We start from the raw sequence: 15,605 nt of genomic DNA, 5'->3' as shown, positions 1-15,605 counted from the left end.
CCACGGCCCCGGCAATTTTCCGGCCGTATCCGCAGAATAAACGGCGCGGGGCAGCTTTTGCGCCGTTTATTCTGTCGTAAATCGCCACTGTTCCCACGCCGGCGTCAGCATTTAGTCTGCAAATTGGAGAATCCAGCCCAGGATTGCTACAGTGCAGAAGCAGGCCACTCGGCCCATCGAATCTGCACCGACCCGAGGCCAATGCCTGACCCTAACCCCGTTTTGCTCACTGGAAAGTGGTACCGTAAACCTCGATGGCTCCTATTCTCACTCCCCCACACCCTTACCCCTTTCGCAACTGCAATAAAATAAAATAAAGCAGAAGCAACAAATGGATCCGTTGGAGAAAGAGGTAGAAGAAATATATTTTTAAAAGAGGGACCAGAGCAGCAGATAAGGAGATGCAGAGAAAGAAACAGCAACATAAATATAACAGTGAGGGGGAAAGAGGAGAACTGTGAGCTCTGCCACAGGATATTCAGTCGTTCCTGTTCATGGGATGTTTTTTTTAGGACTTTCCTTCCTGCGAATTACAGTGTTCTTTAAAGGAGCTGGAAAGTCACAATCTTCACACCCACAACTTCCTGAGATGTACTCCAGTGAGTGCCTTATTCTTCTATACAGGAAACATATCTTTAGTGCAGACATTGCATTGATAAATCATGCCACCTGTGTTATTACCTTAGAATCCCCTGCAGACTGAATACCATCCTATTTTTAATCACGGTGAAGATATTCCTGATCACCTTTCAAAAGATTAGACCGTAGCATTTGGAGAAATGTTTGTCCAGTGTCTCAGGTTAAAGGTAATGTTTTGATGCCCTACAGAGTGGAGATTCACAGATCAGCCTGTCAGTCATCTCTCACAGCGACAGTGCTTCATCGACACAATCGCTTTCACATGGCGGAACTCCAGAACTACTCGTTGGGTTATCCTACAACGCCACGACCGGAAGACTTTCTGTTGAAGTAATCAAAGGCAGTCACTTCCGAAACTTGGCTCTGAACAGGCCGCCTGGTTAGTGAAATGAATGTTCATTTACAACAGAACAGTTGCGGGAAATTCAGATGAAATGTTTGTTCAGCTTACCATTTTCTCCATAAGTTTTGCCATTTCCCCCATTTTCTCCCTTCAAGAACATACCCATGTACACATGTACGTTGTCCATGAGTAAACTTCGCTCCCAAGGCCCGTGTGGTGGAGTTTAGGTTCATACGAAATCTGAAAATGGAAGACAAGAAAATAAACCATTAGACCATCCGTTCTGTCTGATGCAGTTCTGGGGCTCGATCCAATGGCCACGGTGCGCGCGAAAAGCAGCTCGCTGTGGTGCAGCATGGCCGATAAACGCCAGGAGACCCCTCACCCGGGATCTACCTGACTCTCAACACCTCACCAGATTCAACGCAATCTCGCGAGAGGTTGTGATTTGAATCCCGCCCACAATGAGCGGGGTCACAGTAAACCTCACACTAATGTGCAGATTCCCAAGTAACCTGAGGCTTTGGGTTTCAACCTCTGCACCTTGACCTTGGGCAAGCGCTGTTCAGCACTGATCCCCACAAATGGGGGTCAGATGGCACAGCACTCGTGGGGGTCTTCCAGTGGATCGGAGGCCCCAGCTTCATGCCCTTCGGGCAGGGTTGTCCACTGGCACTGCTGGTGCCACCCGGGCACCCTGGCAGTGCCAAGGTGCACAGGTGGCATTGCCAGCTAATAAGGACACTGGCAGGTTGGCACTGCCAAGCTGGCATTTTTAGCCTGCGCGTGATCGGGCGTGGGTGTTGGGTGGGTGCGAGGGGGGGTTGTCCGGGGACACTCCCGTATTGTGTTTGGGTTTGTGGAGGTCAGTGATTATTTTGGGGGCCTTGGAGATCAGGATGCCATTTAAAAATGGCGACCCAATTTCTCGCTACAATGGGGGGGGGGGTTCCCCACTGTACGGGGCTGTGTGTGGCCTCGGCTGCCTGTTCCCATTCAGGCCCCTTATTTACCGCGAGTCGCGTTAAACAGCCATGTGATTTTCGGCGAGTGTCGGGAAACAAGCGGCTGAACGCATTCCCCAGGGGACCTTGTTCCCTTTTGGGAGAATCTAGCCCATGGTGTCTGAGGCATCATAATACATGGACTCTCCATCCACATCCCAGGCCACTTCGGGATGGAGATGTGGAAAATTCCTCTCTGTTTCCCTCTCCCCTCCCCCACCCTTAGTCCAGAAAATCGCTTTGACCCTGCTTTATGTGACAGGATACCTATCTCCTGTACAAAGTGATCTCCGCACCAGTCAGAAACAGGTCCAGCGCTTGAGTGAATTCAGCAAGTCAATGTTCACTGAATGAGCCAGCAACCTGCTCCACAAACTCCACGATTCCCTGGAAAAGATGAACCAGCTACTGCCCAACGTAATTCTGCCCTTGCGTAACTTGGCCAATTGTGTAACTTGTAACCATGACCCCTGCTCCTCTTTAATCTAGTAGGGGCAACTAATTGGCCCATGTAAACGCAGTCCAGTCCCCTTCATTGTTCCAAAACATCGATTAAACCACTCATTTTAAAATCGAGACACAGCTCATTGAGTCTATCTGCCTTGTTAAGATGATTTAAACTTGGAATTTGTCCAGTGGCCCTCCTTTGCACTTTTTCAAAGCCTCAGTATCATCCACTCCCAACCATGTTAGGAAACCAAAATTTGACGCTGTATTCTAACGCGGGCCTAACCAGCCTCTTGGTGCAGAACATATTGGCACGTTTTGTATTGTAGTCAATTTCTTTACAAGTACACCCCAGAGCCCTGTTTGATTTTGCTATAACTACACAGCATTGGCCACTTGATACTGGTAAGCACTAAAAATCCAGATCCCTTTCTATCACCACAACTTTTAATTCTATTCCCGGTAGCGTGTTTTCATATTTTGCATTTGACTTTCCCGCATACATGGCACTACAGTCTTCTAAGTTAAACATTATGCCCTCCCACCCTGCGTTGGAGCTTGGGAGAGTACGGGATCACGTCAGGGATTCTAGAGTTTGGCACTGCATTTGAAAATGGTTTCCCGATCGCTTGTTACACTGAGGAGTGTAGGCGAGCAGAGTTCCTCAGTGCAGAAAACATTCCTATGTCAGGCCTTGGCCCCACGTTCTCTACTGAGGCCCCTATCGAACCCAAGTGCCGTTTAATAGCGTTGGCTAAATGCGCTCGCTATGGGACTTTGTTCCCATTTAGTTAAATCGCGCCCGTTATTTACCAAGCACAAGTACATCTTGCTCTGCTGGGAATAGTTAAGCAGCCTAAGGTCCAACTCTCGTTCAGCTCTTGATATTCTTTCAGTCTTCCAGATCATAGAACCATGGAAGCAGAGAAAAGTTGAGGTGCAGAAAGAGGCCATTCAGCCCATCGTATCTGCGCTGGCCAGAAAAGAGAAAAAAGAAACTAGCTGTTCATTTAAATCCCACTTTCCAGCACCTGGTCTGTAGCCTTGTAGGTTACAGCACTTAAGATGCAGATCCAGGTACCTTTTAAATGAGTTGAGGGTTTCATCCTCAACCACCAACTTAGGCAGATACCCACCCACCTCTGGGTGGACAGACTTTGTCTCATGTCTCTTGTACTCCTTCTACCAATCACCTTCTATCATTACCCACCACCCCATAGTAAATAGTGAAGGCCCAATGTTGAAAGGAGACCATTGATTGAGGCGCCGAACTCCAGCTCACCTGAGGCCTGAGCAAGAAGTCTTGACCCCCCCCCCCCCCCAATCCCCGGCCCGCTGCTGAACTCCTCCTGTCAGCCTCGAAATTGAGGCCAGGCAGGAATCGATCCTTAAATTGTTACTTTAAAGCTCATTTGGGACGGGGCAAGTGAATCGGCCTAAAGGCCTCACTGTCCCACCATAAAATTGCAGACAGGTTAGGGTGTGTGGAAAGGCTATCTGAAGACTTTTAGTGTCCTTCCCCCGTCCTCAGTCTCCCACCTACACCTACACACCTGTCAGTGGCTGGAGTGTAAACCCTGTCCATAGTTTCCTGGGGATTGGCAGGATTCAGAACAGGTCTCAAGATGGTTTGAAGTCAAAACTCCCAACTGATTATTACAGCTTTTTCAGAAATCTCCCCAGATTTAGTGACACAAGTGCAGCCTAACAGGGGAAGAGACTTTCTATTATATAGGAGAAGGAATGTCTTGGGGAGTACTCTCAATGCACACTCTTTGGATTTCCCTTCTGTTTAAATGGTGAAATGTAAATGATATAAGAACATACGAATATACAAATTAAGGGCAGGTGTATGGCACTCAGCTCCTCGAGCCTGCTCTGCCATTTATTGAGATAACAGCTGATTAGATTGACTTCATGCTTCCCACCTATCTGACATTACCTTCCACTCCCATGGGCAGCAAGGTAGCATAGTGGTTCGCACAGTTGCTTCACAGCTCCAGGGTCTCGGGTTCGATTCCCGGCTTGGGTCACTGCCTGTGCGGAGTCTGCACGTTCTCCCCGTGTCTGTGTGGGTTTCGTCCGGGTGCTCCCGTTTCCTCCCACAGTCCAAAGATCTGTAGGATAGGTGGATTGGATATGTTAAATTGCCCTTAGCGTCCAAAAAGGTTAGGTGGGGTTACTGGGTTATGGGGGTAGGTTGGAAGTGTGGGCTTAAGTGGAGTGTTCTTTCCAAGGGCCGGTGCAGACTTGATGGGCCGAATGGCCACCTTCTGCGCTGTAAATTCTATGATTACCCTCTTGCTTATCAAGAATCTATCCAGAGTCATAGGGTGCAATTTCCAGAAAAAAAGAGTGCTGTTTTGGTCGCATTTAGAGGGAGTTGGCAGTTCTCAGCGCAGCGCCATCAAACAGGACTGTTTGTTTCTAGCCTCAGCGAGGAATGACCTGCCGAGACCACACTTACCTTCATTTCCTGCACTGCTCAGCTTGTCAATGCAGGAAGGGATTGGTGTTGAAATGCCGCCCGATTTCTCAACACCCAACACAGCCTCCCCCCCCCCCCCCCCTCCAGCACCCCCACCCCCGATGTACTCGTTAGCTGGTCCTCGAGACCCTCCACACTCCACCTTATAATGGCAGGACACCCCCAGGTCTGATACCCAGCACGGGCAAACTGGCACTTGGGCACCTTGACACTGTCACCCTTGGCTGTGCCCCTGGCAATTCCAAGGTGGCAGTGCCAATTTTCCAGGACGGCAGCTGAACTATCAGGGTGAGACCTTGCTTAGAGCCCAACCACTCGGGAGGGGGTGGGGGGGGGGGGGGATCCAAAGGCCTGGGAGACTGGGAAATCCACGTTAGAACCATGAATCAAACCTTGAAAATACTTTTTTCCATTTTTCTCAAAGAAATCAGTACTTACAAGAGTTGACAGTCGGGTTTAGAGGTGTCCATTTGATCAAACAAGTCTAGAATGACATTGAGATACTGTGAAACAGGGAGAGAAAGGATCCATTGAAATGAAGCCAGTGCCATTGCATTGTCTGTGGTGTTTTTATCAGTGCATCAATAAATTTTCTTAACATTGTGCCATTATTCAGTTTTCCTGAATCTGGGTCACTGCCAGCACATCATAAGTCACAGTTCTAAAATGGAACATTTTCATTACTTACAAAAGCCAATGTACACTGTGGGTATGCTCCACAAAGCAATGTTAATAAAACTGGAGGACATTGGCTCCCATGGCAATTATTACCGATTGTTGTAAAAACCCACCCGGTTCAATAATGTCCTTTAGGAAAGGAAATCTGCCGTCCTTCACGCCCTGGCTACGTGTGACTCCTGCAGCACAGTAGCACGGTGGTTAGCACTATTGCTTCACAGCGGCAGGGTCCCAGGTTCGATTCTCGCATGGGTCACTGTCTGTGCGGCGTCTGCACATTCTCCCCGTGTCTGCGAGGGTTTCCTCCCACAAGTCCCGAAAGACGTGCTTGTTGGGTGAATTGGACATTCTGAATTCTCCCTCAGTGTACCTGAACAGGTGCTGGAGTGTGGCGACTAGGGGATTTTCACAGTAACTTCATTGCAGTGTTAATGTAAGCCTACTTGTCTTGTGACACTAATTAAGATTATGATTATCCACAAGAATGACTCTTAACTGTCCTCTGAAATAGCCGAGCAAGCTACTCCGTTCAGTGGCAGTTCGGGATGAGCAACAAGTGCTGGCCTCGTCAGCGCAGCCACATCCCACGGAAGACTACTAAAGCAAAACAGAGTGACATCAGAGAGAGGCATTAATAGAGGGTGGCCCCATTGTTGGCTTCTGAGAGCAGGGAAATTTGAGATGAGGGAAATTGTTGTTGCTATGAAACAGGCTGGATTTTAGCAACCCTCCAGCTGGGGGGGAGGGGCCATAAAGCGATGAGGGCCGAGTGGCCTAATTCTGCTCCTATGTCTTCTGTAGGGGAACTGGAGTGTCCAACATCATTCCACTGCAATGGCATTAAGGCAGCTTTGGGGAAAGTGGAGCAGGCTTCTCCTACCCAAAAGCCAATTGAGTCACTTAAATGGCCAATTGAGGGACTCTTTCTGCCACTTTACCAGCGACAGGTGGGCCTTTGTCTGCATGGGGATATCATCTGATTAACCCCGGTGGCTTCCCAGTGGGCTTGGGTGGAGGGAGTCCTCCTATTCTAGCATTCTTGGGCCCCCAATGGTGACGGCTGCCTTCACAGCAAACTGCACCCTACACTCACCAACATGCCCCCCACCCCACCACTTGACTTACTGCGTCTAACACCCCCAGATTCCTGGTTGAGAAGGCAGTGTCCTTCCATGTTGTCCTCCTCTTCCATCTTCAATGCCAGCAGTGTCCACTGTTCCTGGTAGTGCTGATGAGACCAATGTGTTTCTGGCCCTTCGATTGGTCAGCGGCTCCTGGGTAAGTGGGTGGGGGGGGGGCACACTCCTGGTGACAACTTATGATCTACGCATCCCCCAAAAACTGCAGCTAGGGTTTGTTCCCGGCTTTCTGGCCTGTCATGGGGGTCTCCCTTGTCACAATAATTATCCAGCCTGCAGTGTGGTAGCTGGCCATAAGATGGGAGATGGGCAACTGTCTTCGAAAATATATCAGTCCTAATATACTGGACTCATAATTCGTCGGCACTTTGTCTCCCTTTGGGAGAATCGCGCCCCCTGATTTCTGGGTTTAAAAGTGATATAATCAGGAGTTTGGAATCAAATATTGGTCGATAAACAGCAATTGAACAATGGGGGGTGGGAGTGTCTTTCAGAGAGGAGATGGTGCAGGTACAGAGTAGGGAGTAGGTAGTCTCCCACAGAGATGGAAAGAAAGATGTCCAAAGTTTTTTTTTAAATTTTAGATTACCCAATTATTTTTTCCAATCAAGGGGCAATTTAGCCTGGCCAATCCACCTACTCTGCATATTTTTGGGTTGTGGGGGCGAAACCCACGCAGGCACGGGGAGAATGTGCAAACTCCACACGGACAGTGACCCAGAGCCGGGATCGAACCTGGAACCTCAGCGCCGGTAGGCGGTTGTGCTAACCATTAGGCCACCGTGCTGCCCAAGATGTCCAAAGTTAAAGCTCCCTGGATTATTAAAGTTATATAGGTTAAAATGAGACAGGAAAAGGCGCATATGATAAAGTAAAGAGAAGCAAGCTGAATAGAGAAAGTAGAGGAAATCTATAAAAAGGGCAAAGAGATTACATATATAGATTAGTGGTAACATAAAAGGAAATTCAAAGGTCTTCTATAAAAATAAATAGTAGATGAGAAGTCAAAGGAAGAGTGGGGCTAATAAGAGACTGTAAAGGAGATATTCTTGTGCCGGCATGGTTGAGGTACTAAATGAGTAGTTTAGTATCTGACTCATAAAATGGTGGAGACGGGATTGTGGCCATTTCCATGAGTTTCCTGGTCATCCTGTAGAGTGAATAATCCTCATAACCAAAGTGAAGTTGGGGGGGGCGGGGTGGAGACTCATTTCAATGAGAGTTCCTGTTTCACAGGCTCCAGTGAGCTTTGCCTATCAGTAGAGTCCATTTCACTGAGTGAATAGGCGTACTATCCTGTATAAAGATGAACGTGGCCCTCCTGGGCCCCCTCGAAGACTCAGGTTCTTTAAATCAATGAATATTAGTCTGCTTCCTTGCTGCGGGGGTTGACGGGACCTTGTCTTGGTTTCGGGGTGGGGGGGAGCACGGAAGGGTGGCGTCCAGAGAGCTTCTGGTCGCCAGAGGCAGCTACTAATGGAAATGTGCTTGAAACGGTGCTTGTGCATGCCCATTCAGTGTAAATGAGGTTCCCTCCCATTAATCTTGTAAACTTTGGCGGGGTCAGACCTCAAGGGCAGCATCGAACCTGTCCCACACATAACTACGGCCACACAATGCAAGGGATTTTGGGATTTAGTTAACATTAAACTGATTGTGATTAAGTATTTTCTGGGTGGTTGATTCAATGACTTGTCTTGAAAAACAGGCAGGTAATGTTCCCAAAGGCCTGCAGTGAAAGTGATGCTGAATTTTGATAACGAGCATCTTCTATCCTAACATGACAACAAAAGGAGGCATCTTCAATTTGAAATGTTAGATATTTGATACTTTGCACCAGCTTAAGTGGAGTATTTTCTGAATAGAACTTTATATTTGCAAGGGTTGTGGTGACATTGGACTCTCAGGTTTCGGCAGTCGCTCTAAGAGATGATATCTGGTTACCAGAGTGTATAAATCTCTTAATACGGTTAAGATGCACCCACCACACCTGACTAACTGCATCCAGAAAATTGGACAGAGAAAACCTTTAGCAGTATGTAATGAAGGCAACAGGGACCTCGTCCATTGGTTGGAGAGCTGTAGAGAGCCCTGTGTCCTCTCGTTTAGGGAAGGCCCACCATATTAAGTGTTACTCGGGCACTTAACTGGGCAACAGCTGGGCCTTCCCTGGGATGATGGAGTCTGGGGTCAAAGTCATACCCACCCAGAGATGACAGCCAATCAGAGGCCGTTAGCTGTATTGAATGGCAGCGCCAACCATGTGGCGGTGGCTGCTGCCGATATGACACACACCTGAGGCCAGCCCGCGTGTGTTCACTGGAGTGGGAACCGGGGGGGGGGGGGGGGGGGGGGGGGGGGGGGAGGGGATGCGTGGTGGTCAGCACTAAGATTGGGGGTGTCTCTCAGTGGGCTCCCCTTCCTAATGCTGGGTCCCTTGTTCAGGCACTAGGTGCCTTTAAAATTATGGGCCCAATTCTGCGTCCTCTGCTCCCCAGCAGGCAATACCTGGCATTGGACACATAACTATTTTTAGTTTGCTAATTCATTCTTGGGAGAATGAGAACCTCGAGCATTTATTGTTCGTCCCTAATTGTTCCAGAGCAAGCTGTGGTCAGCCACCATCTTGAACTGCTCCATATATGGTGAAAGGTCTCCCTCAGTGATGCTGGGGAGGGAGTTCCATGTTTTGACTGAGCAATAATGAAGGCACTGTGGATAAAACACCAAGTCAGGATGGTGTGTGACTTGGAATTTTCAGGCGGTAATTTTTTTAAATTACTAGCTCATGGGATGTGGGTGTCGCTGGCTAGCCCAGCCATCCCTAATTGGCCATGTGGAGGTGGTGGTGAGCTGCCTCCTCGAACTGCTGCAGCCCATGTGTTGCAGGAACACCCACGGTGCTGTGAGGAAGGGAGTTGCAGGATTTTAACCCAGCTACAGTGAAGGAACAGCAGGGGAACTTGCAGGTGCTGGTGTTCCTTTGTATCCGCTGGAGTGACATGGAAGTCCATGTTTGCCAATGCCCTCGTAAGGCATGGTGTCTGGAGGAAGGTAAACTGAAGGGAGTGATAATTCAAGCTTAAATATTGCCGTCTGAATGACTTGGTTAGATGAACTATTCTGGTGAAAATGTTTTCAAAATCTGATAGTCTTGGTGATTTTCTTTATTCATTCAAGGCCAGCATTTATTGCCCACCCCAATTACCTTTGAGATGTTGGTGGTGAGCTGTCTACCTGAACCAGTGCAGTCCATATGGGATAGGTACAACCACTGCGCTGTTAGGGAGGGGGTTCCAGCATTTTGACCCAGCAACAGTGAAGGAACAATATATTTCCAAGTCAAGATGGTGAGTAACTTAGAGGGGAACTTCCAGGTGGTGGTGTTCCCAGGTATCTTCTGCCCTTGTCCTTCTAGATGGCAGAAGGTCATGGGTTTGGAAGGTGCTGTCGAAGGAGCCTTGGTGAGTTACAGCAGTGCATCTTGTTGATGGTACACACGGCTGCTACTGTGCATCGGTGGTGGAGGGAGTGAATGGGGTGTCAATCAAGTGGGCTGCTTTGTCCTGGATGATGTTGAGCTTCTTCAGTGATGACGGAGCTGCAGTCATTCATGCAAGTGGACAGTATTCCGTCACAATCCTGGCTTGTTCCTTGTAAATTCTGGACAGGCATTGGGGAGATAAGAGGTGAGTTGCATAGGATTCCTAGTCTCTGATCTGCTCTTGTAACCACAGTATTTATATAACCACGGTGTCTGTTCGGGGAGGCTGGTATGGGAATTGAACCGTGCTGCTGGCCTGCTTTGGTCTGCTTTAAAAGCTAGAGATTTAGCCCAGTGTGCTAAACCACAGTTTCTGGTCAATATTAATCCATGGAATGTTGATGGTGGGGGCTTCAGCAATGGTGATGCCATTGATTCCATCTTGTTGGAGATGGTACTTGTGTGGCACATATTCTACTTGCCACTTGTCAGCCCAAGCCTGGACATGGACTGTTTCAGTATTTGAGGAATCATGAATGGAGCTGAACATTGTGCAATCATCAGCAAACATCCCCCCTTCTGACCTTATTAATGATCTTCATCCATCATGAAGCAGCTGAAGATGGCTGAGCCTCGGATGGTACTCTGAGGAACTCCTGCAGCGATATTCTGGGGCTGAGGCGATTGACCTCTAACAACCACGACCATCTTCCTTTGTGCAAGGTATGACTCCAAACTGCAGAGAGTTTTTCACCTGATTCTCATTAATAAACTCATTTTGCAAGGGCTACTTGATGTCATACTCCGTCAAATGTGGCCTCGATGTCAAGGGCAGTCACTCTCACCTCACCTCTGGAATTCAGCTCCTTTGCCCATGTTTGAACCAGGCTGTAATGAGGTCAGGAGCTAAGTGACCCTGGTGAAACCCAAACTCCGTGTCAGTGAACAGGTTATTGCTGTGTAAGTGCTGCTTAATAGCACTGTCAATGACCCCTTCCATCACTTTACCAATGGTCAAGAGTAGACTGATGGGGTGATAATTGGCTGTGCTTGTCTTGCTTTTTGTGGACAGGACATCACCATGGCAATTTTCCACATCACCAGGTAGATTTAGTGTTGTAGCTGTACTGGAACAGCTTGGCTAGGGGTGTGGCAAGTTTGTGATAATTAATTTAAGGGATGTGGGGTCACATGTTTGGCCAGCATTTATCGTGCAGTCGCTCACTGCTCTTCAGAAGGTGGTGATGAGCTGTCTTCTTGAACTGCTGCAGTCCCAGTGGTATAGATACACCCACAATTCTGTTAGAGAGAGAATTCCAGGATTATAGCCCAGTGACTATGAAGGAACAGCGATATATTTACAAGTCAGGATGGTGAGTAACTTGGAGGGGAATATCAAGGTGATGGTGTTCCCAAGTTCTGGAGAACAAGACTGCAGTACTGTTGCCAGAATATTGACAGGGCCCGTAGCCTTTGCAGCATCCTGTCCCTTCCGCCACTTTTTGATATCACATGGAATGAATCCAATTGGCTGGACACTGACATCAATGATGCTGGGGACCTCGAGAGTAGGCTGAGATGGGTAAAGATTGTAGCAAATGTGAAGGTGAGGCCTTGGGCTGGATTCTCCGTCCAGCGACACCCAAATCCCAAAATGCGATCAGGCGGAGATTAGTGTGTTGAGCCGAAACTAGAGGCCAGCGGCAGGCGCCCAACGGAATGCCATGCTCCGGTGCCTTAACAGCCACGTGAATGCATTCTACGCTGCACACCGGCGCATTCATGCAAATTGTACAGTAAAGGCCTTTGGCATACCATTAACGGGTCTAACCCGGCATTGTCCGGGGCATCCCGTAATGCCCCATCTCTGCCAGCTGGAAGTACCGACGGTGTGGTTCACTTGTGGTATTTAAGATTGGGAAACAGGTGCCGTGGATCACAACGTGGTCCCAAGGCACACCAGTGGGCTGCCAGTCCTGCCACTGGCTGGAGGGGGCGGCTGCCAGGGGTGGGCCTGGGGTGTCCCCCTAGGACCGAGGTGACAAGCCACGGATTGCCATAGCCACAGCGTGCAAGGCAGCCACCCATCTGCGCACCCCACTGACCATCCACTGTGGCCCATGGTTGCACAGAGTGTCACAGGCTGACAATCCCCCCCACCCCCATGCCCCACTGGCAACCCCCTGTTGGCAGGGCATCACGCAGCCCGTCCAAGGAGGAGACCCACAGAATAACGGTACTGAGTCTTTGCCGGCTCTGCCTCGCTGCTTTTAAGCTCTTTTTCATTTCTGTTTCACTACAAGTCCTTTCCTCAGGTTCAGGTTGTGAGTAGTTTTCATATCCACTGGCTGGGCATTGATCTGGTGGAGCAATTGGTCACTTGGCTTTTCGACACGCAGTCGGTGAACTGTTGGCCCAGATCACTACCCAGTGATGAAGATGAAAATTAACCTCAATGCCCAAGCCACCTGCAGGTATTCGTCAAGCCTCATTTTCACAGTCCGCACGTGGCGTTTCCCAGCGTGGTACCTTTTTATAATCCTTTTTGCAAATCAACGCAAGGCAACTTATAGTCCTCTATATCAGAGCGCTGGCTCTGTTGGATTGGAATTGATCTAAATTAAAGGCTGAATTTGGCGCTGATTCAAGCTGTTGTCAGTTCAAGCTCATATCCTGAGGAGACTGACTGCTACCCACGTTCAGGCCAACGAGCAGACCTTTTCCCCAATAGAAAACATCGAGCTTGAGTTGTTCCAACAAGTTGTTGTACATATTAACAGCGCTAATGATGTTGTGTGGAACAAAGAAGGAGCTACTTCAGTTGGCATGAAGCATGTATGAGGTGCAATTAAGCTGTGCAACACTTCCTGACAAAGGTGTTATTATTTTCCTTTCAATTCCTGCATCTACTGCTTCACAGGTTCGCACATTGATTTTAGATTTTTATAATACGCTGCTGCAAGTAGCCTCGAAAAATCGTGTTGTTGTTCATAGTCCTTAATGTGGTGCAATTTAAAGCAAACTTCTGTCTTCTTTTGTTTTGGAACTCTGCAGACACCTATGCCAAGCTCTCTCTCCTTAACTCGGTGGGACAGGAGATGTCACGATGCAAGACGTCCATCCGACGCGGTCAGCCCAACCCAGTTTACAAGGAGACTTTCATCTTCCAGGTCGCTCTTTTCCAGCTGTCTGAGGTCACCTTAATGATTTCCATATATAACCGGCGCAGTATGAAACGCAAGGAAATGATCGGGTGGATTTCCATGGGTCAAAACAGCAGCGGCGACGAGGAACAAAACCATTGGCTTGAGATGAAAGAATCCAAAAGCTACCAAGTCTGCAGGTGGCACACATTATTGGAATCTTAAAACAGAATGCAACTAAATAAAGGACTGTGGAGGTGGCCTTTTAACCTGGCATTTTGACCCGTGCAAGAAGCTCCTATTGTCTTACACTATTCAGACCTTTCTTAAAATCTCCCGACAGTCGAATCGTTCAAAATTTGCTTTGTAAAACAAACAGCAGACTGTTATCCAGCATGATAAATTCTTACAGTGATTTAAAAGCTATTTACATTAGTTAAGTGCCTGTGGAGGAGCGGATTGTGTCGCTGTGGTATAACATTAACACAGTGACAAATCGGTGTTTAGGATGAGTACTGGATACAAAAGAATCACTGTTGCTATAGATATAAATGCACGTCACCTTCAACTCCTTTAACTGGTCAATATTTAGTGCCGTGCCATGCATGCAGAAATGATTTGGCTTTTTTTGAACATTTTCTTCCTCCAAAAGGGCTTCTTCGGTCTAGAATTTACCGACATTGCAACCTACAGAAAAACATTGCTTAAGATAATGTCTCGTCAGTAATATTGCAGTATAATGTCGCGAATCTGACTGTCTAGAAACTGAATTGTCCAAAAACTGGACTTTAATTGAGTAACATTTAGACAAAAGAATGACCTGGACGATTTGGTTAGACGTTCCATTGGCACAGAGTGGCAGCTGACTAGTTATTCACTTTGTTGCTCATGGTGCTTGACCATTCTTGCCCTCCGAACGAACCCTGACCCCACTGCCCCTGGCTTGACCCAAACCACCCGATGTGGAATCTGGCAGACCAAAACCCGGCCCGCCCCCCCATCCCGATGTTGCCAGTTTCGAGGCACTCTTATTTTAAAGAAAATGAGCAGTAACATTAAAAACATCAGTGAAGAAGTGGCCCAATAAAAATCTCTCATGCCCGCAAATCCTGAATGCCAATCCAAAAGGAATCTTGAAGTGCCATTGAATCATAGAATTTCCAGGGCAGAAGGAGGCCTTTTGGCCCATCGGGTCTGCACTGGCCTGGGTGGGTTTGAATTATCACAAGGTTCCTGTACAAGGATTAGGATATCGTTACCTATCATCTAGAACAGCCTTCCTCAAATTGTATCTCACTTGCAGCTGTCCCTGTCATTATGTGTTGTATCTTTGAAGCCTTTGATGATTCAACATTCCAAATCTGATAAACACTTTTGCACTTGGCACCAAGATTAATTTGAAAGCAAAATATGACTGGGGATGGATAAATAAAATAACAAAAACTAAAAACGTCCATCAGATTCTTCTCATTTTCTTGGCATGTCCAACTGGCAACTTACAAAATGTTGCACTTCCTGCCTCAAGTCGTCTGGAGAGGCCAAATAGTTTTTTTATGGACTGGAGGGGATTAATTTAAACAGCTCTGATTTTTCCTCTCTCCGCCTATCCTTATACAGAAAGGTGTTCTTGATAAATCAAAGCAAAATACTGCAGGTGCTGGAAACCTGAAATAAAAACAGAAAATGTTGCATAAACTCAACAGGTCTGGCAACATCTGTGGAGGGAGAAACAGGTTTGATCTTTCGAGTCCATGAATGTTCTACAGGTGTTTATGATTTTTGATTTCTGTCTTTTTAAGTTGTGGCGTATGTTCCCCACAGAATACTTGAGGAAGAGTAAAATTACAGGGTTGATTTAATTTACACACACGCAAAGCACGGGTAGGGGTTTTGCAATGCCCATCCCTCTTGCATTCATACAATAAAAGAAGGACAAGGAATTAAAGGCGTTCAGGGCAAAGGCCATGCTAAAAATAAGAATTATAGTTTCATGCATGTCCAGAGTCCAGTGAGTCAATATCCAATGATGATTCCATCAGCTGGCTTTATCTGGCGGAACTCCTGGTCTTGCTCTTTGGAACTCAATTGCAGGTTGAGTCCATTGAAGATGCAGCACAAATGTTCTTCTATCCTAGAAATTAGTTTGTAATGTAGGTGAAACGCAGGTTTCTTATTGGAGATCCGACTTGGGAGGGAAATGGAGATCAAAGATAGGCTGCTAGCCTGGAGTCCAGTTCTCT

General features: G+C 47.6%; 1 protein-coding gene across 5 annotated transcripts in view; it reads left to right on the top strand.

Annotated features, from left to right (window-relative positions):
* The window catches only part of syt16 (synaptotagmin XVI), a 231,687-nt gene extending 216,868 nt beyond the window's left edge, over positions 1-14,819 (top strand). For all 5 annotated transcript variants that reach the window (XM_038775393.1, XM_038775403.1, XM_038775384.1 and 2 more), the window contains 2 exons: positions 829-1,018; positions 13,277-14,819. In XM_038775393.1, the coding sequence (XP_038631321.1) occupies positions 829-1,018; positions 13,277-13,590 (504 nt within the window). In that variant the 3' untranslated portion in view covers positions 13,591-14,819. The remainder of the gene's footprint in view (positions 1-828; positions 1,019-13,276) is intronic.
* Positions 14,820-15,605: the final 786 nt, after the last annotated feature.

This window comes from Scyliorhinus canicula, chromosome 2, assembly GCF_902713615.1.
Source record: "Scyliorhinus canicula chromosome 2, sScyCan1.1, whole genome shotgun sequence".
Lineage (NCBI taxonomy): Eukaryota > Metazoa > Chordata > Chondrichthyes > Carcharhiniformes > Scyliorhinidae > Scyliorhinus > Scyliorhinus canicula.
The sequence above is the reverse complement of the archived record's forward strand: the minus strand, read 5'-3'. Positions and strand labels throughout refer to the sequence as shown.